The sequence below is a fragment of the Coenobita brevimanus genome, chromosome 62 (genome assembly GCF_032717465.1).
Source record: "Coenobita brevimanus isolate Jiangsu-jjx chromosome 62, ASM3271746v2, whole genome shotgun sequence".
Classification (NCBI taxonomy): Eukaryota; Metazoa; Arthropoda; class Malacostraca; order Decapoda; family Coenobitidae; genus Coenobita; species Coenobita brevimanus.
Window position 1 is genome coordinate 7,340,221 of NC_137015.1, and position 25,435 is coordinate 7,365,655.

The following is a 25,435-nucleotide window of genomic DNA, read 5'->3' on the forward strand; positions in this document are numbered from 1 at the left end:
CATTACGGACGAGGGAATCACTTATACACAAGAGAAAGATATTTGTGAAGCACTAAATAAGAATTTCCAATTAGTTTTTTTAGGGTGTGGAGAGGGTGGGGGCATGGAGTCTCGGACCATCACTTAGTGATGGCCAAGGTAGAGCTGCAAAGAAAGTGGTTGAGGAGGCGAAGGGGAAGACAGGAGGAAGCAGCTCCTGTGAGAAGAGTGGAGAAATTGCAAAATAGTGAGAAGAGGACAGAGTATAAGAGCATAGTGGAAGAAAGATTGGGAAGGTATGAGCTAGAGCAGATGGAAGGGGTGGAAGACGTATGTAAGATATTCACGGAAGAGATAAGAGCAGCGTGTGAGGCGGTTTGCGGAGTGAGGAGGAGATGCAAGGGTGTGCAAGGGACAGCATGGTGGAATGATGAGGTGAAACGAGCTGTGGAACAAAAGAAGAAGGCATATGGTGAATGGTTGGCGAGTAGAGGTAGGGGAGAAGATGAGAGAGAGAAGAGAGAGGTATATGTGAGCAGGAGAAGGGAGGTTAAGAGACTGGTGAAGGAGAGTAAGAAGAAAGTGGATGAAGAGTTTGGGAGGAATCTGAGTGTGAAATGGAGGGAGAGTAAGAAATTGTTTTGGAAGGAGGTAAAGAAAGTAAGGCAGTGTGAAAGGGGAAATAGTAGGGGAGTGAAAGATAGGAATAATAGATTGTTGGTGGAGAAGAGAGAGAAATTGAGGAGATGGAAGGAGCACTTTGAGGATTTGTTGAATGTAGAGAGTGAGAGCAGTGTGAGTATAAGTGGTTGGGGAATGGCTGGGAGAAGAAGAGATGAGAGGAGGGAGGAAGAGATCAGTAGGTCGGAAGTAGTGGAAGCGATGAAGAAGATTAAGCTGGGAAAGGCCCCAGGAATTGATGGAGTGTGTGGTGAAATGCTTAGGTATGGGGGTGAGATTGTTGTGGAGTGGATATGGAAGTTGTGTAGATTGGCTTGGGAAGAGGGAAGGGTTCCAGAGGACTGGAAATCAGGTATAATTGTTCCTCTGTACAAAGGAAAAGGAGAGAGAGAGAAGTATGTGGTAACCATAGAGGTATTTGCCTTCTTAGTGTGACTAGTAAAATATATGGTAGAATACTCATTGATAGGGTTAGGCATATGACAGAGGAGCTAGTTGGAGAAGAACAAGGGGGATTTAGGAAGGGAAAAGGGTGTGTAGATCAGATATTTGTTCTAAGATGTTTAGTGGAGAAGTATCTAGAGAAGAGAAGGAAAGTGTACGCTGCCTTCATGGACTTGGAGAAAGCTTATGACAGAATAGATAGGAAAGGTATGTGGAAGGTATTAAGAATATATGGAGTGGAGGGGAAATTGTTGAGTGCTGTGAAGAGTATGTACGAGGGAGCTAGGGCTACGGTGCGAGTGGATGGTGAGCTGAGTGAGTTCTTTGATCTCAGTGTGGGACTGAAACAGGGGTGTGTAATGTCTCCATGGCTGTTAATATATACATGGATGGGGTTGCAAAGGAGGTACAAGGTAGGGCAGTGGATGTGGGGGTGGCCCTAATGAATGAGGGTGAGATTTGGAAGCTTCCAATGTTGCTGTTTGCTGATGATTCAGTATTGTTGAGTGAAGATGAATGGGAGTTGCAAGGTTTGGTGAATGAATTTGGGACAGTGTGTAGGAGGAGGAAGCTGAAAGTTAATGTAAACAAAATTAAAGTTATGGTGTTTGAGAGGAATGAAGTCACAGAGTGTGCAGTGAGGTTGGATGGTGAGGATATGGAGAATGTGAGTGCATTCAAGTACTTGGGTAGTGTGATGAGTAAGGATGGAACTTTGGGGGATGAAGTACGTGAAAGGGTACAGCAGGGAAGGAAGGTTGTTGGCACACTGAAAGCAGTGATGAGAAATAGGGAGGTGAGTATGGAAGTTAAGAAGTCACTGCATGATGGTATTGTGATCCCTACCCTGACGTATGGAAGCGAGGCGTGGACCTTGCAAGAGGGGAACAAGTCAAGAGTGAGAGCAGTGGAAATGAGTTACTTGAGAGGAGCATGTGGAGTGACGTGGAGGGACAGGTTGACGAATGAAGAAGTGAAGGAACGTTGTGGGGTAGATGTGGATGTGGTTGAAAAGATTAGGAGAAATACACTGAGGTGGTTTGGACATGTGGAGAGAATGGAGAATGAAAGACTGACTAAGAGGGTGTATGTTGGTGTGGTGGAGGGAGGGAGAGGGTGGGGTAGACCGAGGATGAGGTGGAGGGATGGAGTTGAGAGGTATATGAGGGAGGGGGGGGTGAGTTGGGGGGAGGGGAGTCAAATGGTGGGTGACAGAGTGACTTGGAGGCGTTTTGTCTGCGGCCACCCTTTGCGGGATTAGGGCGTCGGGCTATAGATAGATAGATAGATAGATTTTACAGAAGAAAAAAATTTTGAGAGGGACTATGTGGAACACGCATGTCCACACATACTACCAGATATACAAGTAGCAGAAAAAGTAATACAGGAGGAGTTAAGTAGATTAGACAAAGGAAAAGCAAGTGGTCCTGATGAAATTGCATGTTGGGTATTACGAGAATGTGCAAAGGAGTTAAGTAAACCATTATTTTTAATTTTCAAGAAATCCTTGAGTCAAGGTAAACTACCTGATATTTGGAAAAAAGCAAATATTGTCCCCTTATTCAAGAAAGGAAATAGACAAAATCCACTCAACTACCGACCAGTATCACTGACCAGTGTTGTAAGCAAGGTATTAGAAAAACTTATAAGAAAAGCTTGGGTAAATTATCTAGAAGAACACAGTATGATAACAGAAAGACAGTTTGGTTTCAGAAAAGGAAAATCATGTGTTACTAATCTGTTGAGCTACTATGACAGAGTAACAAACACAATACAGGAAAGGGAAGGATGGGTGGACAGTATCTATTTAGATTTCAAGAAAGCTTTTGACACAGTACCACACCAAAGACTTTTATGGAAACTGTACCGTCAAGGAGGAATTCGAGGCAAACTGTTTTGTTGGAAGCAAGACTTTCTCATAAAAAGAGAAATGAGGACAGTACTAAGAGGAAACTACTCATCATGGAAAGAAGTGACTAGTGGAGTACCACAGGGTTCGGTGCTGGCACCAATCATGTTTTTAGTGTATATAAATGATATAAACAGTAACACTGGAAATGAGAGCTATCTGAATATGTTTGCAGATGATGCAAAAATACAAAGGAGAATTAATAACACAGACTCTTGTAAAGAGCTACAAGAAGAATTAAATAAACTTCATGAATGGAGTAGTACATGGCAAATGGAATTCAATGTGGACAAGTGTCATGTAATCAAGTTTGGTAAAAGTAGAAAAAGACCTGATTGGGATTATAAGTTAGGAAATAAAACCCTATACACATCAGAAAGAGAGAAAGACCTAGGTGTGATTATCAATAACAGACTATCTCCAGCTGACCACATCAGCGAGAAGGTATGGAACATGTATACACTGCTTGCAAATATGAGAATAGCATTCACATACATAAACAAAGACATGCTAAGAAGGATAATTACATCATTCATTAGACCAACCCTGGAATATGCATCAGTAGTCTGGAGTCCTCATCTCAAAAAGCATATAGACAAGATCGAAAAAGTTCAAAGGGCCGCTACAAGATGGATACCAAGCTTAAGGGGCCTAAGCTACGAAGAAAGACTAAATAAACTGAATCTACCAACACTACAGGAGAGAAGGAAAAGAGGTGACATGATAATGCTATATAAGTGCATATCAGGAAAGGAGAAAATAGACATAAATGATTACTTAACATATGGAGAAGCATCAGCAAGAGGACACTGCAAAAAACTGCAAAAGAAGAGAGGTGATAAAGACGTAAGGAAATTCAGTTTCCCAAACAGAGCAACTGATCATTGGAATGCACTACCGAATGAAATAGTGTGTGCCAAAACAATTCACAAATTTAAGGATATGTACGATAAATATGGTTTAAGACACGGGACAGTACGAGCTTGACTCATTCCTGTAAAGATACAATTAGGTAAGAACACAAGCTGCCTATGCTAGTCTAAATGATACACACAGTACAGTCAGAAACCACAATAATAATAATAATACAGTAATAATAATAAATAAAACAGTAAAAAACTCACCTCCAAATGGGGGGGGAAATGACTTGTTTGCAGCATTATGCCTGACACAGCACTTGCATCTGGCAGCACTTTCAGTTTCTTGATTTCTTCTTTATGCTGATGAATCTTGTACACTTGCGTTTTCTTGACCCCATAGTCGGTCATGATCGTCGTCACTGGTATACCACGCTCAATTTTCAGGATTATTTCTAATTTCTGTCCCACAGAAAGCCTCACCCTTTCTTTTTTTCCTGCACTTTAGGCATGGCAAAGGATTGATTTGCTTATTTTCAATAGAAAAGGCACAAAAAAGTTTGTAATGCCAAAGTAATCACGCACACTTGGAGAGAAGATTTGAACGGTGCGGGGGTTGCTGGTAGACTGTGGCGAGATGAGCAGCCTCACCCGGCCTGGGACAACGCAGCTTGTTGCCGTGGCCTATGACATGCCCCGCGCCTCGTGATCGACCGGAAACATTCTGGTGTGTCACGATTTTTCCATAGCCACGGACAAACTGGCTTGTTTCCATTATGGAAACCAGACGTCTCGCAAAAGAACGGAAAAATTCCAGAAAATTACGAGTTACGGAAAAAATTCCTTCCATTTTTTCAAGCTTTCGTTTTGTCCTGCGTTCGTTACATCAAGCTTGTACTGTATTTTCTTTTCAGAAGAATAAAGTTATGGCTTGTGAACATATCTACAGCAATATAATCCTCTGATTCAGTCTCTTCCAATCGTTACCTATCAGAGAAGATGCATCGATCCAGAATGATGACTGAAAAAACATTCACATACATTACATATTCACAATGTATTTCTGTAGACATACCAATAATGCCAAGTGAAATCGGCCACATACAAAACAATGGATCTTAAAAAACACCATTTCAACTCTAGCATAATATCACTTTTTGTCTTGATGAAAAATATTAGAGTTGGCTGATTACAAAGGTTAAAATGGATGAGCTATCAATAGTAATAAGTGAAATAGGCCCTGCAAACAACAATGGCCTTTCTAACCAACCAACAGCCCACCTTATTGACTGTTGCACGATACCACTTCCGGTCCAGATGGAACTGAGCCACTACTGGGTCTCCTGGGCTCCAGCAAAGATCATAATCAGTGGGCTGTGATCCAGCAAACTGTAGTGTCTGGCTCTCACGGATTAGGTCTATGGTTCGGGCATCTGAGAATAGTGGATAAGAGTGCAGGTGACATATAAGGGGATAGAACAGGAGAGGAAAGAGGAATTTACCATGGACTTAGTGCTGGAGAGGGACATACACAGATGAGACACTGATATATCTGGGCAGCTCTGCTACCCAGTTATATAAGTCCCTCAACTTTTTCCCTATCTCTTGAAAGGAGGAGGACAGACTACAGGAGAATGGCAACTCCAGCCAGCAGTCCATCAGGTTCACATTTAATATGCCTGGGGTTATGAAAATAACAACAGCGGATATAACAGCATAAAAAGGATATAAAAAATGTGACAGACTGTGACAACTTACTGTATAACCATAGTTCTTGTATTACGGCAACTGTTGCTGTTGCTTAACCCCTTAACCGCAGGGCTTCACTTTCATGACGCTTGGGAGCAAGGGATCATACTGCGGGGCGTCACTTTTGTGATTCTGTGTTATTTTAAATTCGCCCAGGCTTTCAAGTGGTGGCTTGTATCATCTATCAGTACTGCCAATGTCCAACATTAGTCAGCACTCCTAATCTCATCTGTACTCCCATCCATTGTTGACAATTTAGCCATTTCTCCCCATTCTTGACTCCCCTCCCTACCTCCCCTCCATTACCCTATCCTCTCGCCTGCCCGGCCGTGCTACACTAAGTAAATCTTCCCTGGAATTTTTCACTGATTTCATCCATTGAAAAAAGCCCTATGCCCTATTCTTACACCAAATAATATATACAAGAAAGAAATAAGGTAAGTGAGAGTGCCATACACCTAGAATTGACTAATTATCACCTGACAACACCTCACGTGCACTCATTCGCTAATTTTCACTGTTTATTTCCCCTTGAAATATGCCGTATAATCTGTTTTCGTAATAAAAATATATATAAGAAAGGAAGGGAGAAGCCAAAGTGATATTTACATTCACCTGGAACTACCTAATTATTGCAGGCCACCACACTGTATTCTACGCTAAGTAAATCTTCCCTGGAATTTTCCACTGATTTCATCCATTGAAATAAGCCCTATGCCCTATTCTTATACCAAATAACATATACAAAAAAGAAATAAGGTAAGTGATAGTGCCATACACCTGGAATTGGCTAATTATCACCTGACAACACCTCACGTGCACTCGTTCGCTAATTTTTGCTGTTTATTTCCCCTTGAAATATGCCGTATAATCTATTTTCGTAATAAATATACATATAAGGAGGGAAGGGAGAAGCCTAAGTGATATTTACATTCACCAGGAACTACCTAATTTATTATGTATTGTCTTGGTTTCCTGCCAATCATTTCATTGCTATATATTAGCAGGTCTCACAAGGCTAAAGTTGGTAGTATTGCACTCACCCTATAGTAGCCGCAGCGAGAAATGAACGCTGTGGTGGGGCAGGCGGGATGACCTGGGATTCCCCCACTGTAGCCATATCCACATGTCACCGACCATCGGCCACCGCTGCAGCCCCGCTCCATGATCCTTACCCTGTGTCTCTGGCTTTCTCTTTCTCTCTTGGTTTCTATATAAACTGGTGTATTTCCGAAACTAATTATGAAATTATTATGACTTTTGTTCCACACCACCACTGAGGGAAAAATCAAGGAGAGTTTTCTGTATAAAGGTTTCCCCCCCCTCCTAAATGTGGCATATGAGCGGGAGAGTGCGGCCTTGCCGATACCTCGCCTGACCTATAATTATACACTCGCCAGAACTGACCTGCCCTCAGACAAGGGGGGGGAAACCTTTATACAGAAAACTCTCCTTGATTTTTACCTCAGTGGTGGTGTGGAACAAAAGTCATAATAATTTCATAATTAGTTTCGGAAGTACACCAGTTTATATAGAAACCGAGAGAGAAAGAGAAAGCCAGAGACACAGGGTAAGGATCATGGAGCGGGGCTGCAGCGGTGGCCGATGGTCGGTGACATCCTACCTCTATGGTCGGTGACATGTGGATATGGCTACAGTGGGGGAATCCCCGGATGACCGGCTGCCCCACCACAGCGTTCATTTCTCGCTGCGGCTACTATAGCCAGGCGGCAGGAGGCCACCACTATCAGTACACTGTCGTCTTTCAAAGTGAGGGTATGTCTGATTCGCTCCTGCTAACATCCGCCCCTTTTTTAGCCCCATGCAAAGGGCCCTGTGACCTTTACCCCCTACTAAACCTCGTGTGGAAAGAGGTAAAGGGCTGACAGTTGATAAAGAGTGACTACGATCTTTTTATTGAGTAAAACAGTGCAAGTGGAATTGTAAATAATGTGTAAATAATGTGTAAACTGCAAGTGAAAGGAATGAATGTAAATATAAGTGAACAGTGGAAAATAGTTTTATAAGTTACTTCAAGTGGCAGTGCATAACAGTATAAATAATATAGAAATGTAAATAACGTAAATAAAATAGAGAACGTAAATAGAAATGTAAATGAGTAGTATTATAAGAATACGTGTATATACCCTAGGAGTAATGAAAGTGAAAGTTTCACTCTAGCATGTATGAATACTATGAGTTATGAGAGTGAAGGTGAAAGTGACATTCACTCTCAATGCTAGTATACAGGACAAGAAAGTGAATGCTACGTATTTTACTGAAAGAAATTGAATGCCTACAGTGACAATAAACTACTATTACTGAAGGAAACTTATGGATAAAGACTGTAGATATATATAAGTGTTATATAGTAATAGAAATATAACTATGAGTGTTTTTATGAATAATAAATGACAGAAAACCAGGGGCGAACTAGCGCAAGTGGGAAGGTCATACGCCCTCCTAATTTTCATTGCTTACACAGTTTTTTTTTTTTTTGGAGTATGGATTCCAAACTATTTGAGAATCATAGAACAGTGTTTCTAGTGATAATATCAGACTGTGGTAATCATATTACGAGTTGTCGGGAAGTGTAAAGTGGAGACTTTGTTACCCAACTTCAGAGGTCTCCACAAGTCCTACGGTACTCGACGAAGGCTCAACAAACACCCCAGGAGAAAGCTAAAGGTATGTGCCATAAGCATATATGATTTTAATATTCTAGGACTAATAACTAATTTTTGGCAAATATTTTTAGAGAGTCTATCGGAGCACAAATATGCCCGCGGGAGCTGCAAGAAAAGGCAAAACAAGCCCGCGGTTAAAGGGTTAATACTGGTCTGCCTGGCCAAGCAGACCTGTTGGCTAAAGTTAAGCAAATTCTTCTGTACAGCCATCCTACACATACAGTACAATACCTGCAATAGGCAGGGAACTAGTGCCTCCTTGTGGTACCAGCACATCACCATGGTAGGACCAGGGTCCTTCACAATGAGGAGAGACAAGGAAATATGAATAGTTTTGGCTCCTGGGCAGACATGACATGTTTCATTCCATCCAGAGTACACAGTGCTACCATGTGTAGGCTCCTCATTCATGCCATGACAATACATGTAATCATATTTCAACATGTAACTCACCTAATAAAGCAAACAAACAAACAAAATGAATACTCACTTTTTTTAGGCTGTAAGTATATGCAACCATCATAATCAACATTGGAGGGTGTGGCAATGAAGGTGGTACTGTCAGGGAGTGGTGCAGGTAACCACCGCATGCAAGGTGTGGTCTCAGTGCTCTGTTTGTCTGACGTCTCCTCATTCACAATTTTCCCCATAGTGCACTCATTCACCTTTGGAGCATAATGCTGCAATATGATTCAATGAAAAAGCCAGCCTTTCTTAGCAATCTCAGGGTCCTATGATTCACTCAGGTGAATAAAAAAATCTGGTATATTATCTGATACAGAATACATTCAGTTGTGCTGATCATGACAGGGTTAATGGTGAAGCTATTCACATTCTCAGGATCATATGACTAACTCTCAGCTGAACTGTTATACATTTGTTGGAAAAGAAAACTACAGCTGTCCAAAAGAAGGGAGGGTTTAAAGTGGCAATATTAAAATTCAAATGCTCCTACCACTCACTCTCAGATGAATTAAATCAAGTGGAATTTGCTGACATAAACCACAGTAGAGTATTACATGTCTCCTGACCATGACAGAGTTAAAGAGATCCAAAATTTTTGGCCACTTTAACCATAAATGACAAGCAAGAAGTTTTAAATCAACGCAGTAGTAGTAGCAGTAGTAGTAGTAGTAACAGTAATAATAATAATAATAATAATAATAATAATAATAAAATAATAATAATAATATATACATACATATATATATATGAATGTATATACTGTATATATATATATACACAGTGGGCTCGCCTACTGCGCGAGCTCAGAGCGAACGAATCGCACTATGCGCGAGTGACCAAAAATCATAACCAAAAACCTTGAATGCACAAGTTTACCTCACAGAACCTGAGGTCGAGGTAAGGAGTGGCTCAAAAACGCCATTTTCCACTAGTACGCAAACCCCATCCCCACACAACAAGCCAATAGTGACCTAAAGGCTCATGGGGAAGGTGCTCAAGAGGAGTCTACAGTAAGATCTTGTCAATAACAACTTCGACAATAATATTTCTGGCAATAACAGCAAGTTAGAATAGATACCCAGTTTCTATACTAATGACAGTTATTTCGTGAATACCAAGTTCTTATACTGCCAATACGTCCATAACAAGATGAAGAATGAAACAGACAAACAAGAAGAGATGAAGGAAATTGCCGAAAATGTGAGCAGTAGCAAGAAGGAGACGGAGGATCCTCCCCTCACCACCTCCCCTGACTTGCCCGCCAGCGTCCCCTCCTCCTCCATTGCCCCATCTGACTCACCAGCCGCCTCCCCTCCACCTCCACAGTCCCACCTGACTCACCTGCTCCACCTGACATACCTGCAACCCCCACCATAATGACTGTTCCTGCATTCTGGAAAAAATGTAACATTAGACAGGCTGTAAATTTCTTCATCAAAGCCTGGAATAATACAACGTTGGCAACCGTTAAACAAGCGTGGTGCGGCCGGGGTGGCGGCTGGGGCATTCTAAGTGTGTTGCCGCACCTCGGAACCCCTGTTATTCAAGTCCATCAGGCCTGTTGTCTACTGTTGTTAAGCTGACTGCCCATATTTTTGTTATTGTGGCTATATCTGTAGTACACTGTCTGAAAAATTTGACCTTTAATATGTCTCTAAGGGTAAAAAAATGTCCAGGTATGAAGGGGTACCACCCATATGTTATTTTTCCCTTAAGGTTATGTATTCCCAGTGAGCAATTTCACACTGCACGATGAGCAGGACCACCCAATCTCTCGCGCACTGTGTGAGCCCACTGTATCTATATATATATGTGTGGATTGGAGCCTCTGCAGTACAGTTGTTAACCCCTTAACCATGGGGCATCATTTTCGTGACGCTTGGAAGCAAGGGATCATACAGCGTGGCATCACTTTTGTGATTCTGTGTTATTTTGAATTTGCCCGGGCTTTCAAGTGGTGGCTTGTATCATCTATCAGTACTGCCAATGTCCAACACTAGTCAGCACTCCTAATCTCATCTGTACTCCCATCCACTGTTGACAATTTAGCCATTTCTCCCCATTCTTGACTCACCTCCCTACCTCCCCTCCATACCCTCTCCTCTCGCCTGCCCGGCTGCGCTGCGCTAAGTAAATCTTCCCCAGAATTTTCCACTGATTTCATCCATTGAAATAAGCCCTATGCCCTATTCTTATACCAAATAACATATACAAAAAAGAAATAAGGTAAGTGATAGTGCCATACACCTGGAATTGGCTAATTATCACCTGACATCTCCTCACGTGCATTCGTTTGCTTATTTTCCCTGTTAATTTCCCCTTGAAATATGCTGTATAATCTATTCTCGTAATAAAAATATATATAAGAAAGGAAGGGAGAAGCCTAAGTGATATTTGCATTCACCTGGAACTACCTAATTTATTATGTATTGTCTAGATTTCCTGCCAATCATTTCATAGCGTATATATTAGCAGCTGTCACCACACCGACATTGGCAGCCTTTCACTGCCCCTAGGCCACCACAGGATTCAGTTTACTGTCGTCTTTCAAGGCAGAAGCAAGTCGGATTCGCGTCTGTCCAATTCCGCCGCTTTTTAGTCCCATGCAAAGGGCCCTGTGACCTCTACCCCTACTAAACCTCGTGTGGAAAAGGGTAACGGGCTAAGTGACTGCTGTGGAACGTGAACTGGCTAATTTATCAGTGAAAATGATGGACAGTGACTACGATCTTTCTGGTGACTAAAACAGTGCAAGTGGAAATGTAAATAATGTGTGAACAGCAAGTGAAAGCAATGAATGTAAATATAAGTGAACAATGGAAAATAGTTTTATAAGTTACTGCAAGTGACAGTGCATAACAGTGTAAATAAAACAGAAATGTAAATAATGTAAATAAAATAAAGAATGTAAATAAAAATGTAAATAAGTACCATAGTAATATAAGAATACGAGTATATATACTAGGAGTAATGAAAGTGAAAGTTTCACTCTAGCATGTATGAATACTATGAGTTATGAAAGTGGAAGTGAAAGCGACAGATTCGCTCTCAAAGCCAGTATACAGGATGAGAAAGTGAATGCTACGTATTTTACCGAAAGAGAAATTGAATGCCTACAGTGACAATGACTACTATTACTGAAGGAAACTTATGGATAAAGACTGCAGATATATATAAGTGTTATATAGTAATAGAAATATAAAGTGTGAGTGTTTTTATGAATAATTAATGACAGAATACCAGCAGCGAATGAGCGCAAGTGGGAAGCTGGTACGCGATCGTAATTTTCATTGCTTTCAGTGTTTTTTTTTGTTTTTTGTTTTTTTTTGAGTATGGATTCCAAACTATTTGAAAATCACAGAATAGTGTTTCTTGTGATAATATCAGGCTGTGGTAATCATATTACGGGGTGTCGGGATGTGTAAAGTGGAGACTTCGTTACCCAACTTCAGAAGTCTCCACAAGTCCTAAGGTACTCAACGAAGGCTCAACAAACATCCCAGGAGAAAGCTAAAGGTATGTGCTATATGCAGATGTAATTATAATATTCTAGAACTAATAACTGGTTTTTGGCAAATATTTTTACAAAATCTGTCGGAGCGCGAATATCCCCACGGGACACACAAGGCGCACCAAAACAACCTCGCGGTTTAGGGATTAAGTGTGCGTTTTCATACACTGAAGAACAAGGGTTCGTGCCCCACCAGGGTAATAAACTTTGGAAGTGTTCTTCTGACCATGTACTGCATTGCCGGACATAAGGGGTGCTGTGGATGAACCAGCGTCACATACTATAAAGTATGCTTGCACCCAGTCGGCTTGCACGGGCCGATTACATTTGGTTCGCAGACTACGTACACATCCAAAGCCACTCCAACACTACAATCACACTTACAAGCACTTCTCACCCTACATACAATCTCTACCAGACAGCCTACGCCACTTGGTAGAGATACACTGGCTGTATCTTCCCCACTTCGGTCAGGATAGGCCGGTCCTGCAGTGGACACTCAAACGGCTGATGAGAGAGATGAGAGAGATATATGTGCATTATAACAATTTAGTTGATATGAGAGAGGGGGGTGTGACCTGAGAGCAGGGCTGTGAAATGGCAGGGGACAGGGTGACATGGAGGCAATTTGTTTGTGGCCATCCCTTCTGGAATTAAGGTGTCTGGCAATAGAGTGATAAATATACAATTTAATTTACAACCAATAACTACAAAGTTTCATCAGCAGAGCAAAATTGTTAACATTAGCAATTTTCAAACATATGCTGCTGTTTTCTACTCAAGTGAAGTGATAGTTATTGAGAGAGAAGGTGACTCCCGGTGTGATGTTACAATGATTGGAGAGATACTGGAATTGGTGACAGAGTTCAAATACCTGAGTACAATGATAGAAAAGAGAGGAAAATGTGCAAAAGAACTGAAAAGTAGAGTGACATAAGGAAGGATAAGCAGCTGGTACATTGAAGGCCTTGATAAGAAATAGAGGATTGAGTGCTGCAGCTGCACGAAGCTTACATGAAAGAGTGTTAGTGCCAACTTTAACATATAGATGTGAGACTATGGTGTGGCATGAAAGGAAAAGTCAAGAGTGAGAGCAGTGGAGATAGGACTGCTGAGGAATGTATGTGGAGTACAGAGAGTGGACAGAATACGAAAAAATGTGAATCACGAAATATGTGGAGTGAGGAAGTCTGTGGACACCAGAATCGAAGAGAGGGTAGGAGGAAGGAACTGAGGTAGGCCAAGGAAAAGGTGGAAGGATATGGTGGATGAGTGTGTGAGGAAGAGATGTTTGGAAGTTGGTGATGCTAGGGGACTGACAAGAGATCTAGCCGGCTGGATGAATATTGTGAGAAGAAACACATGATCTGGGATTTGGCACAACTTTTTAATGTGACAGCATCCAGATTGACTCTATTGGATACGTTTATGTGAAGCTACAGTCTGTGGTGAATGTTTTTGGCGTATCAGATAAAGCCATGATTCCAAGAGCTTGAATGGTGAGTGAACGTAAGCGTGGCCCACTGGACTGGGCAAATTTGGGCTGTCTGGATGTTGCTACTTCTTACCCTGCCCTAGGGTGGGAAAGGAAGTCCGAATGATGATGATGATGATGATGAACTCTAAATACAGTACTTGTACAGTACCCTTGCGTCCAAGATGGATTAGTTTGTCCAAGATGTTTCGCATCCAAGACGGAGACCATAAATAATAATCCAATATATTGCAGTAATACGCTTGCATACGTCCAATAAGGAACCAACGGTTCATAACTGTTGAAATCTGAGGAGAATACAGCTATGACGGTCTCACCCAGTCCAACACGGTTCCTGCGCCCGGGAGAGTGACATGGTTGCGATGTTGTCCAATAAAATACTGGCATCTGGTCACGTGATGAGCAGGGGCTTGCTTTTGTCTAAATTGTCTCCCTCACCAGAGCGTTGTGGACACACTTACCGCGTGTTGCACTCAGCGTTGGCTCCTAGGTTATTGTCTCTCCTTACATAATCATGCCCAGGAAACCGTCTGCTAACCCCATGAAGTGCCACCATCTACCTCAGACTACTAAGCTGGAGATAACAAACTCAGAAACACAAACTTTCATGGTGAGGAAACTTGTTTTGGTGCCAAAATAGGTCTAGGTTGATGTTTTGGGGGGCACTTTTCGAATATTTTATGATAATACAGTAATCCCTCCATTATCCAATGTAACAGAGCCAAAGGCTTGTCCGGAAAGTGGTCCCGTCCGGAGTGTGGGCCCCTGCCTTCTGGACTGGTACTTATGGACCCTAACCCGGCCTAACTTTGAAAGCCACCTAAATAGCTCCCTACCGGACATGCATAGCACCTATTTAAACCTATTTAAGACCCTATTCACATCAATAATGGACATAAAGCATGATATAAAGGAAAAGGAACCAAAGAGTGAGGAATTAGAAGTGACTGTACCTCAGCCAGGGTACTTACAGCACATTTGTGGCCGCCTTTTGTAAGGTTTTGGCAGTGGTGAAAATGCTCTTGAAGCATGTACAGTAATCCAGTGTTGTGCTGCACTTACAGTAATTCTCTGCACTGTGGGTTATAACTGTTTAACACTGCACATTGTTAATTGCATCAGGCCAGTTTCAACTGCCAAGTTTGCACTCCACAGTTAATCCTTTGCACTCTAAATTCTAATTTCTTAACAATGCACAACACTGTAAATTCCTGTGTGGTCTAGTGGTGAGGTATTGCAGTTTATTCACTGTTTATTCACAGAAAAATGAGCACGTGTGGCTTCCATTACGATAAGCTATCACTCGCGATCGAAGTTAGGCACTAACTGTTTGGGTGTTGGTGAGGGAGAAACAGAGTTGCCAGATTGCAACGGCCACATTACCAAACACCTCAGTTTTCATTACCAAACGAATATTTCATGACCAAATTGGCCCACATTTGGTAATGAAAAATACCAAATGGCAACCCTGACAGGGGAGGGGGGAGGAAGGAAGGGATGAGGGTCCATGGTGTAACAGCTGTTCGGTGCCACACGGCAATTTCAAATTACGGGTGGGAAAAAAATTAGGATTTGGGGGGGATTGTTTCTTCTTTTGGGCCATTTTTGGGTACGGCCAGGAGAGGGTTATGGGGATGGGAGAATGGGAAGAGACCACCACAAGACACAAAGGAAGGGCCCCAGTGGAGTACAGGGCCATGGAGGGAGGGTAAGGAGGAAATACCCTCCCCCCAGATAACTGGGGGGGGGGGAATGGGGGGATCCACATGGGAGGGATGCATGAGGAGGCGTGGGAGGGGTTGTGGTGGTGGTAAGAACAGTGGGAGGTAGAGTAGTAACAAGGAAGTGGGGCAGAGGGACGTAGCGAGAGGGAGGTGGGGGGTATACCCCACACGGTCTGGGTACAGGCCTTCGTCCCCCTTCCTGTGTGTCCAACACTTAGTTCTGATTGGTTAGAATCCATCTACGTCGCAGCTGGGGGTGGAGTCAGCTGCTGCTAGTTTTTTGTGGATGTTGCACGATTGGTGTTGCTTGTCCTTTTAAGATACTGTGCAAAAAGCTTGATCAACGAGCTTAGTACTTTAGGGGTTAAGTACTTGGGTAGTGTGATGAGTAAGGATGGAAGTTTAAAGGGTGAAGTGCTTGAAAGGGTGCATCAGGTAGGAAAGGTTGCTGGTTCCTTGAAAGCAGTGATAAGAAAAGGGAAGTAAGTATGGAAGTGAAAAAGCTACTACATGACAGTATTGTGATACCAACTCTAACGTATGGAAGTTGGAAGTGAAGCTTGGACCTTGTTGGAGAGACAGAAGTCAAAAGTGATAGCAGTGGAAATGAGTTACTTGAGAGGAGCATGTGGAGTCACATGGAAAGACAGACTGACAAATGAGGAAGTGAAGGAGCATTGTGGTGTGGCTGTGGATGTGATAGGAAGCGTTAGGAGAAACACACTGAAGTGGTTTGGACATGTGGAGAGGATGGAGAGTGAGAGACTGACGAGGAGAGTGTATGTGAGTGAGGTAGAGAGGAAGAGAGGGAGGGGGAGGCCAAGGATGAGATGGAAGGATGGAGTGGAGAGGTATATGAGAGAGGGGAGTGTGAGCTGGGAGCAGGGCAATGAAATGACTGGGGACAGGGTGACGTGGAGGCGATTTGTTTGTGGCCACCCCTTATGGGATTAAGGCATCTGGCGATAGACAGATAGAAAGATAGACAGAGACGTTAAATCAACAATATTTTTATAACTGGTTGTACCTCAGCCTCAGCAGCTGCTCTGCAAAATTATTTGCATGCAACTTGTACCTTTCCTTCTTGCTGGAAGTTTGCTCTCATTCAGTCGGTTCCAAAGAAGGGTGACCATTCCCAACCCTCTAACTATCGTCCAATTGCTTTAACATTCTGTATCTCAAAAGTTTTCGAGTAAATTCTTAACAGAAAAATTTTAAAGCATCTTTCCTATCACAACCTTCTTTCTGATCGTCAGTATGGGTTCCGTCACGGATGCTCCACTGGCGATCTTCTCACCTAACTTTCAGACTCCTGGTTATCCTTCTTTTGGGACTTTGGCGAAAGCTTTGCCACTGCACTTGACATCTCAAAGGCTTTCGATCAAGTCTGGCATAAATTTTTAATTTCCAAACTGCCCTCTTATGGTTTCTATCCTTCTATCTGTGCCTTCATTTATTACTTCATTTCTGGTCGTTCTATAGCCACTGTTGTAGATGGCCATCATTCTTCTTCTAGATCTATCAACAGTGGTGTTCCTCAGGGCTCTGTCCTATCACCAACTCTCTTCCTTTTATTTATCAATGACCTTCCAAGCTGTACACCTAACCCTATCCACTTGTACGCTGATGACTCCACCCTTCACCGTTCCATTCGGTTCCTGCAACGTCCATCTCAGCAGTTACTTCCGCAAACAAGGGATGAGGCTAAGACACACCTAATGTCTGACTTGGCTCGTATCTCTGATTGGGGTAAAAATAATCTTATTGTTTTTATTGCATCAAAGATTCAGTTCTTATACCCATCAACCCGATAAAATCTTCCACAGGTGTACCCACTAATGTTTAATAATATTCAGCTTAATCCCGCATCATCCTTGAACACGCTTGGGGTTTCATTTACTCAGGACTTATCTTGGAAAGATCATATTACATCTCTTGTAAAATCTGCTTCTATGAGATTAGGTGTGCTAAGCTGACTCCGTTCCTTCTTTACCCCTGCACAATTGTTGACTCTATACACGGGTTTTATCCGCCCATGAGGAGTACAACTCTCATGTGTTGGGAGGTTCCCCACATAAAGCTCTTCTCAATAGTGTGGAGTCAAAGGCTTTTCGAATCATTAACTCTCCTCCTCTTACTGGCTCCCTTCAACCTCTGTCTCTTCACCACACTGTTGCATCTTTATCTCTTTTCTATAGCTACTTCAATGGTCACTGCTCCTCTGAGCCGTCTGTTTGCATTCCTCCACTACTATGATGGGCGCGTAGCACCCGTCTAACAGCAAACTCTCATCCTTTTTCTGTGCAACTCTCTAATGCAAGAGTTAACCGTTACTCCCAGTCCTTCATTTATGCAACAGGTTGACTCTGGAACTGTCTCCCTCTGTCTGTATTTCCTGCTTCCTATGATCTCCAGTCTTTCAAACGCAGTGTGTCCAGGCATCTCAAAATGATCGGATCTTGAATTTGGCTCTCTCTTGTATTTTGTTTTTTTCTTGGAAGGAACAGTTATTGCGGGCTTGAGGCCTTTGGTTCCTTCTTCCTAGCATAAAATATATATACTGTATATATATATATATATATATATGATTACGGTTAAACACCAAATGGTCTAGTTAACGGTACTGTAGAATGCACCAATCTGTGAAGAGGAAGAACAATAAGAACCTAGTGTCAAAACCCAGCACATAGCCACATCACCGGTTACAAGTTGTGTATGCTAGGCAGGCCATGAACACTGATGCGAGGAGTTTTAACCCCTAAGCCGCGGGGTTGTTTTGGTTCGACTTGCATGTCCCGCAGCGATATTCGAGATCCAACAGACTTTGTAAAAATATTTGCCAGAAATCAGTTATTAGTTCTAGAATATCATGATTACATATGCATATAGCACATACCTTTAGCTTTCTCCAGGGATGTTTGTTGAGCCTTCGTCGAGTACCGTAAGACTTGTGGAGACTTCTGAATTTGGGTAACAAAGTCTCCACTTTACACTTCCCGACAACCCATAATATGATTACCATAGCCTGATATTATCACTAGAAACACTATTCTATGATTTTCAAATGGTTTGGAATCCATTAAAAAAAAAAAAAAAAAAAAAAAAAAAAAAAAAAAAACACTGAGAAAGCAATGAAAATTACGAGCGCGTACCAGCTTCCCACTTGTGCTCGCTCGCCGCTGGTATTCTGTCATTTATTATTCATAAAAACACTCACACTTTATATTTCTATTACTATATAACACTTATATATATCTGGCAGTCTTTATCCAGAAGTTTCGTTCAGTAATAGTAGTTTATTGTCACTGCATGCATTCAATTTCTCTTTCAGTAAAATACGTAGCATTCACTTTCTCGTCCTGTATACTAGCGTTGAAAGCGAATCTGTCACTTTCACTTCCAATTTCATAACTCATAGTATTCACACATGCTAGAGTGAAACTTTCACTTTCATTACTCCTAGTACATATACTCTATTTATCTATCTATTGCCAGACGCCTCAATCCCGTTTGGGGTGGCCACAAACAAATTGCCTCCAAGTTGCCCTGTCCCCCGCCATTTCACTGCCCTGCTCCCAACTCACAACCCCCTCTCTCATATACCTCTCCACCCCATCCCTCCATCTCATCCTCAGCCTCCCCCTCCCTCTTCCCCCCTCCACCTCACTCACATACACTCTCTTCGTCAGTCTTTCACCCTCCATCCTCTCCACATGGCCAAACCACCTCAGTGTGTTCCTCATAATGCTTCCTATCACATCCACATCCACACCACAACGCTCCTTTATATCCTCATTCGTCAGCCTGTCTCTCCATGTGACTCCACAGGCTCCTCTTAAATAACTCATTTCCACTGCTCTCATTCTTGACTTGTGTCCTTCCAACAACGTCCAAGCTTCATTTCCATACGTTAGAGTTGGTATCACAATAATGTCATGTAGTAACTTTTTCACTTCCATGCTCACTTCCCTGTTTCTTATCACTGCTTTCAAAGAACCAGCAACCTTTCTTCCCTGCTGTACCCTTTCAAGCACTTCACCGTCCAAACCTCCATCCTTACTCATCACACTACCCAAGTACTTAAACGTACTCACATTTTCCAATTCCTCACCATCCAACCTCGCTGTACATTCACTGACTTCACCTCTCTCAAAGACCATCACTTTACTCTTCCCTACATTCACCTGTAGATTCTGTTTCTTACACACACTCCCAAACTCATCCACCAAGCCTTGCAGCTCCCCTTCGTCTTCACTCAACAACACAGTATCATCTGCAAACAACAGTACAGGGAGTTTCCAAACACCATCCTCTCTCACCAGGGCCACTTCAACATCCACTACCCTACCTTGTGCCTCTTTTATTACCCCATCCATGTACAGATTGAACAACCATGGAGACATGACACATCCCTGTTTCAACCCAACCTTCAAAGAGAAAAATTCACTTAGTTCACCATCCACACGCACTGCAGCCTTTGCACCATCATACATACTCTTCACAGCATTCAACAACTTCCCATCTACTCCATAAATTCTTAACACTTTCCACAATCCTTGTCTATCCACCCTGTCATATGCTTTCTCCAAATCCATGAAAGCCACATAAAACTTCTTTCCCTTCTCTAGAAACTTTTCCACAAAAGATCTATGAATGAATATCTAATCTACACAACCTCTTCCCTTCCTAAAGCCTCCCTGTTCTTCTCCAACTAATTTCTCTGTTCTTTCTCTAACTCTGTCAGTAAGTATCCTACCATACACTTTTCCTATTATACTAAGAAGACAAATGTCCCTATGATTACCACACACTTCTTTTTCCCCTTTTCCTTTGTACAAGGGAATAATTATACCTGACTTCCAATCCTCCGGGACTCTACCTTCCTCCCAGGCCAATCTGCACATCTTCCACATCCATTCTACTACTATCTCTCCCCCATGCTTCAGCATTTCACCACACACTCCATCAATTCCTGGGGCTTTCCCCGATTTAACTTTCTTCATTGCTTCCACAACTTCTATCCTACTGATTTTTTCCTGTCTTCTCACCTCCCTCCTTCTCCCAGCCATTCCCCAGCCACTTATACTCGCATTACTTCCATCCTCTATGTTGAACAATTCCTTAAAGTGTTTTCTCCACCTGCTCACTTTTTCTCCCTTCTCCACTAGTAATCTACCATTTTTATCTTTCACTCCCCTGCTAACTTCACTTCCACCCTGTCTTACTCTTTTCACCTCTTTCCAGAACATTTTCTTACAGTCCCTCCACTTTACACTCAAGTTCCTTCCAAATTCCTCATCCACTCTCTCTTACTAATCTTTTCACCTCTCTCTTTCTTTCCACATATAACTCTCTCTTCCGCCTCTCAACTTCTTCCACGCCCCTATTTCTCATCCATTCATTGTATGCTTTCTTCTTTTGTGCCACATATACTTGTATTCTTAAATTACTACTCATTTACATTTCTATTTACATTCTTTTATATACATTATTTACATTTCTATTCTATTTACACTGTGTTATGCACTGTCACTTGCAGTAACTTATAAAACTATTTTCCACTGTTCACTTATATTTACATTCATTGCTTTCACTTGCTGTTTACACATTATTTACATTTCCACTTGCACTGTTTTAGTTACCAGAAAGATCGTAGTCACTGTCCATCATTTTCATTGATAAGTTAGCCAGTTCACATTCCACAACAGTCACTTAGCCCTGTATTCAACTGAGACAAATCATTACTAAAAACAGAAGACTCAAGGTGGCGGCCATGAGCATTAGTAACAGTATCACCCCATAATGCATGGTGACAATTAAAATCACCTAACAAGAAAATTGGGGTGGGCAACTTGGTTAATAAAAGAGATTTGGCATGAAAATAAATAGACTGGGGGGGAGAGAAATACAGTACAGTAAATGGTAATCACTATAACCCAACATCTGACAAAAATATGAACAAAGTGATCTGGTACAGTGGTGCAAATGGATAGACACTCAAAAAGAATTAAGGTGGACTAAGATAGCTGAAACAGGAAAAGAAGCAGGAGAGAACAAGAAACAATGGTCAGGCATGGGTACAAGAGAGGAAGGCAAAAGGGGTTCTTGTAAACAGACTAAAAATGGACAGGGAACTGAAAGAAGATAATGAAGGTCATTGTGATGGACCATAAAACTTCAGATGTTCCACTGTAAAACAGACATACTACAACTTAAAATACCAAATAAAAGTAGAACCCTAAAAAAGAAAAGTCAGCATCTAATAAAGATAAAAGAAAATAAAACACTAAAGATAAAATATAATACACAGGAAATAAAATATAATAAAGAATAGTAACATATATCACCAAGCCGCTACAATAGTAGGAATGGAGGTAATGGGTGAACAGGCAGACGAAAGAGACGGTCACCATAGCCTGGAAGCATAGGGAAGGATATAGGGAAGGGAGCACTGGAAGTGGAAAAGGAGGGAGGCAACAATAAAAAGGTGGAAGTGGAGGAAGGAAGAAGAGAGGGAGGACAGGAAGAGAGGGAGGCAGGAGGGGAAGGAGGGAGATCAGAAAGAACCGAATGGACTTCAGCTGTAAGAAGCATGTGCTTGTTATCCATGGGATCCAGTAAAGGAGTTACAAGGAAATCTATAACATCAGTGAGGGCTTCACCATCAGCAACTGTAGTGAATGTCAACTGCAGTGTCAACAGGGGAACTGGAGCAGGCTGCTGAGCTGAGTCTGAGTGCAGAGCAGATTGTGGAGCTGAGACAGGGATCTTCGATGGAATAGATGTTGCAAATCACGAGGGACAGGTGGTACACATTTTACAAGCCAGGGAAGAATGTGAGGGTTTTGAGAAACCCTTGGTGTCCGACTCAGTGGAGAGCAGTCCACGTTTACTGGTGGGGTAGGGTGGGGTGGCAGAGGTAGTGGCTGTTTGTAGAGAGAAGAGGAGGAAAAGCAAGGGGAAGCAGCAGCATGGAAAAGGTGACTGAGGAAGGACAATGAGTGGACAATAAAGGAGATGGGGAGGAGGTAGGAATGGAGGAGTCTAGAACCAGGAAAGAGTTGGAAAAAGAAACAGCAGGGGCTTGAAAGGAGATAGCAGAACAGGAAGGGGGACAAGGGGAGGAGGAAGAGGGAAGAGCAGAAGCAGAGAGAGCTGAGACAACAGTGACAGACAGAAGAGTAGGTGAGGAGGTGGTATGATGGGAGCTAGAGATGTGATGAACAACTGGAGCAGAAGGAACTGAGGCAGATGGGAGGGAAGAAGATGACCGTGGTAAGGGGTAACAAAGGTCCCCTGCATACAAGGTGATGCTGCGGAAACCTTGGTGACAAACAGTCCGACAAGAATCACAAATGGTCAGGCGCCCCAAAGAACGGACTCTGGCAACTTCAGATTCAAACAAGAAGGTTGGACACCTGCGATGGACGGCTGCATGAGTGTCACCACAATACGAACAACAACGTACATCAGCAGAGCAATCAGACTGAGTATGGCTGGGTTGTGCGCACATCAGACAACGTTGGGAAGAGCGGCAGTATTTGGCAGGTTGGCCGAAATGCCAGCATGATGTACACTGGCAAGGAGAGGGAACAAATAACTTCGCCATGAGCCAGTGATGATAATTTTGTCAGGGCGGGTACAAGAGTCAAATATAATCTTCACGATGCTAAAAGAATGCTGACGTCTTTCTCAAGGGGAAGGGGTAGTGTAACACGTGACACCTTGTAATGGACAACTTTGTCCACTGAGGATGACAGAAATGATGGGGGAGCATTCAGTAGCAGATCTATCCCCTTTCTTGAGAGAAGATGGCAAAATGACTGTAACTGTATAAGAATTATGGAGTTTAACTCACTGGACAGGGATTGAGGTTCCTGTCTGATTAACAAGTCTGGATATAGCTGGAGCTTGTTCGTGGGTCCAGACCGTAACCAGCCAGGACCCATCTAATCGTGAGTGGAGGATTACATCAGGACCAACATGGCTGAGTAGCTGTAGCTGAAACAGGAGGTATTCTGAGGAGAGGCAAGAACTGGCAGGGATGCTGAAGAATTTTGTCCATGTTTCCGAGCCAAATAACGAAGCACAGGAAAGAGCGGGAATGACGGAGGGGAAAGCTGACCGGGGATGAGAGGAAGAAGGAGCTGCTGAAATAGAAGAAGTTACAGAGGTGGAGAAAGAAGATGGAACTGAAGCGGGAGATAAAGCAGGGGCATAAGATGAACCAAAGACTACAGGTGAGGGAGGCAGGCATATACAGACAGAACCGTGGAAGTGACAGAGGAACGAGATGAGTGCGAAGATGAAGAAACAGTGCTGGTAGGGGAAGCAGAGGCATGGGTAATGGTGGAATCTGAATGCTGAAGTGCAGACTGGGCAGCAGCAATATGGGATCAGGGTCCAGATAGACCAGGGTGGATCCCGAGTTATCAACAAGGTTAGTGTTAACTAAAGTCATGTATGTAAGAAAAAAAATTCATTCTCTTACCCCTCCAACCATCACAGAGCCCAATAAAAGGAGGTTAGATGCCAGTGATAATATCATTGGTAACACCAGAGGTAGTGAAGATGTATACGGAGGTAGTCAAAGGGGGATCCAGACAAGGGTGGCTCCAGGACAATACGAGCCACCAGGCCCCCGGTGCCCGCTTGGCTCTAGCCAACAAGTGACCACCCAACTGACCTCACTGGGCCTAGCCAGGCTGTCTGTCTAGCCAGAATAAGGGACTAAATAAGTGTTGCTAGCTGCAGGGCACATTGTGCAGCATCACTCAACCTCCAGGACTCCCATCTCCTAGCATTACAGGACGCCACACATGGCAAACATGCAGGGAGGCAACAGTCCTGCCCTAGATGATAAAATGCCGGGGACGAACAACACCACCAGGAGGCCACCCCCCCCCATCTGATGATGGGAGAGTTGCAGGGGGAAAATAAAGGTGGGAAGAAACAGGATTTTATCATGAAGAGGGTGAGGACTGATAAAGAGAAGAGGACAGTGAGGAAAGAAAGATTGGAGACAAACAGGCCCCTTTCAGTCACCTATTACGAACAAGCAGGGATACTGGGGAAGTATTCTTGCCCCCTTTCCCTAGGGGGGAGCACCAATCAGTGAGATGGCCCTGCCTTGCTTTCGTGGGTATATCATCATCATCATCATCATCACCATCATCCGGACCTCCTTTCCCACCTAAGGGCGAAGTGGGGAGTAGCAATGTCCAGACAGCCCAAATTTGCTCAGAGTAATGGGCCATGCTTCCATATCCTCACCATTCAAGCCCCAGAATCCTGGCTCTATCTGATACCCCCAAAACATTCACCTCTTTCTGTAGCTGCACATAAATGTATCTGACAGTCAATCCAGACTTTATCACGTTAAAAATGGGTGCCAAATCCCTGATCATGCGTTTCTCCTCATAATATTCATCCGGCCGGCATGATCTCTTGTCAGTCCCCTAGCCTCACTGACTTCCAAACCTCGCTTCCTTGCACACTCATCCACCATATCCCTCCACCTTCTTCTTGGCCTACCTCGCCTCCTTCCTCCTTCAAATTCGCTCAGATATCCCTTTTTCACCATTCTGTTGTTATCCATTCTCTCCACAAGACCATACCATCTCAGTACACTCTCTTCGATTTTGGTGTCCACAGACTTCCTCGCTCCACATAGTTCATGAATCACATTATTTCACATCCTATCCACTCTCTGTACCCCACATACATTCCTCAGCAGTCCTACCTCCAATGCTCTCACTCTCGAATTTTCCTTTCTGTGCCACACCATAGTCTCACATCCATATGTTAAAGTTAGCACCAACACTCCTTCATGTAAGCCTCATGCAGCTGCAACACTCAAGCCTCTGTTTTTATCAAGGGCTTCATTGCATCAGCTACGTTCCTTCCATGTGTCACTCTACTTTCTGCTTCTTTT

General features: G+C 42.9%; 1 protein-coding gene across 1 annotated transcript in view; it reads right to left on the reverse strand.

Annotated features, from left to right (window-relative positions):
* Nucleotides 1–8,956, reverse strand: part of LOC145403958 (RING finger protein 17-like) — a 64,424-nt gene extending 55,468 nt beyond the window's left edge. The window contains exons 1-2 of the mRNA XM_080275560.1: nt 8,797–8,956; nt 5,152–5,303 (exon numbers count right to left, since the gene is read on the reverse strand). Of these exons, the coding sequence (XP_080131686.1) occupies nt 5,152–5,303; nt 8,797–8,956 (312 nt within the window). The remainder of the gene's footprint in view (nt 1–5,151; nt 5,304–8,796) is intronic.
* Between the last annotated feature and the right edge of the window lie 16,479 nt (nt 8,957–25,435).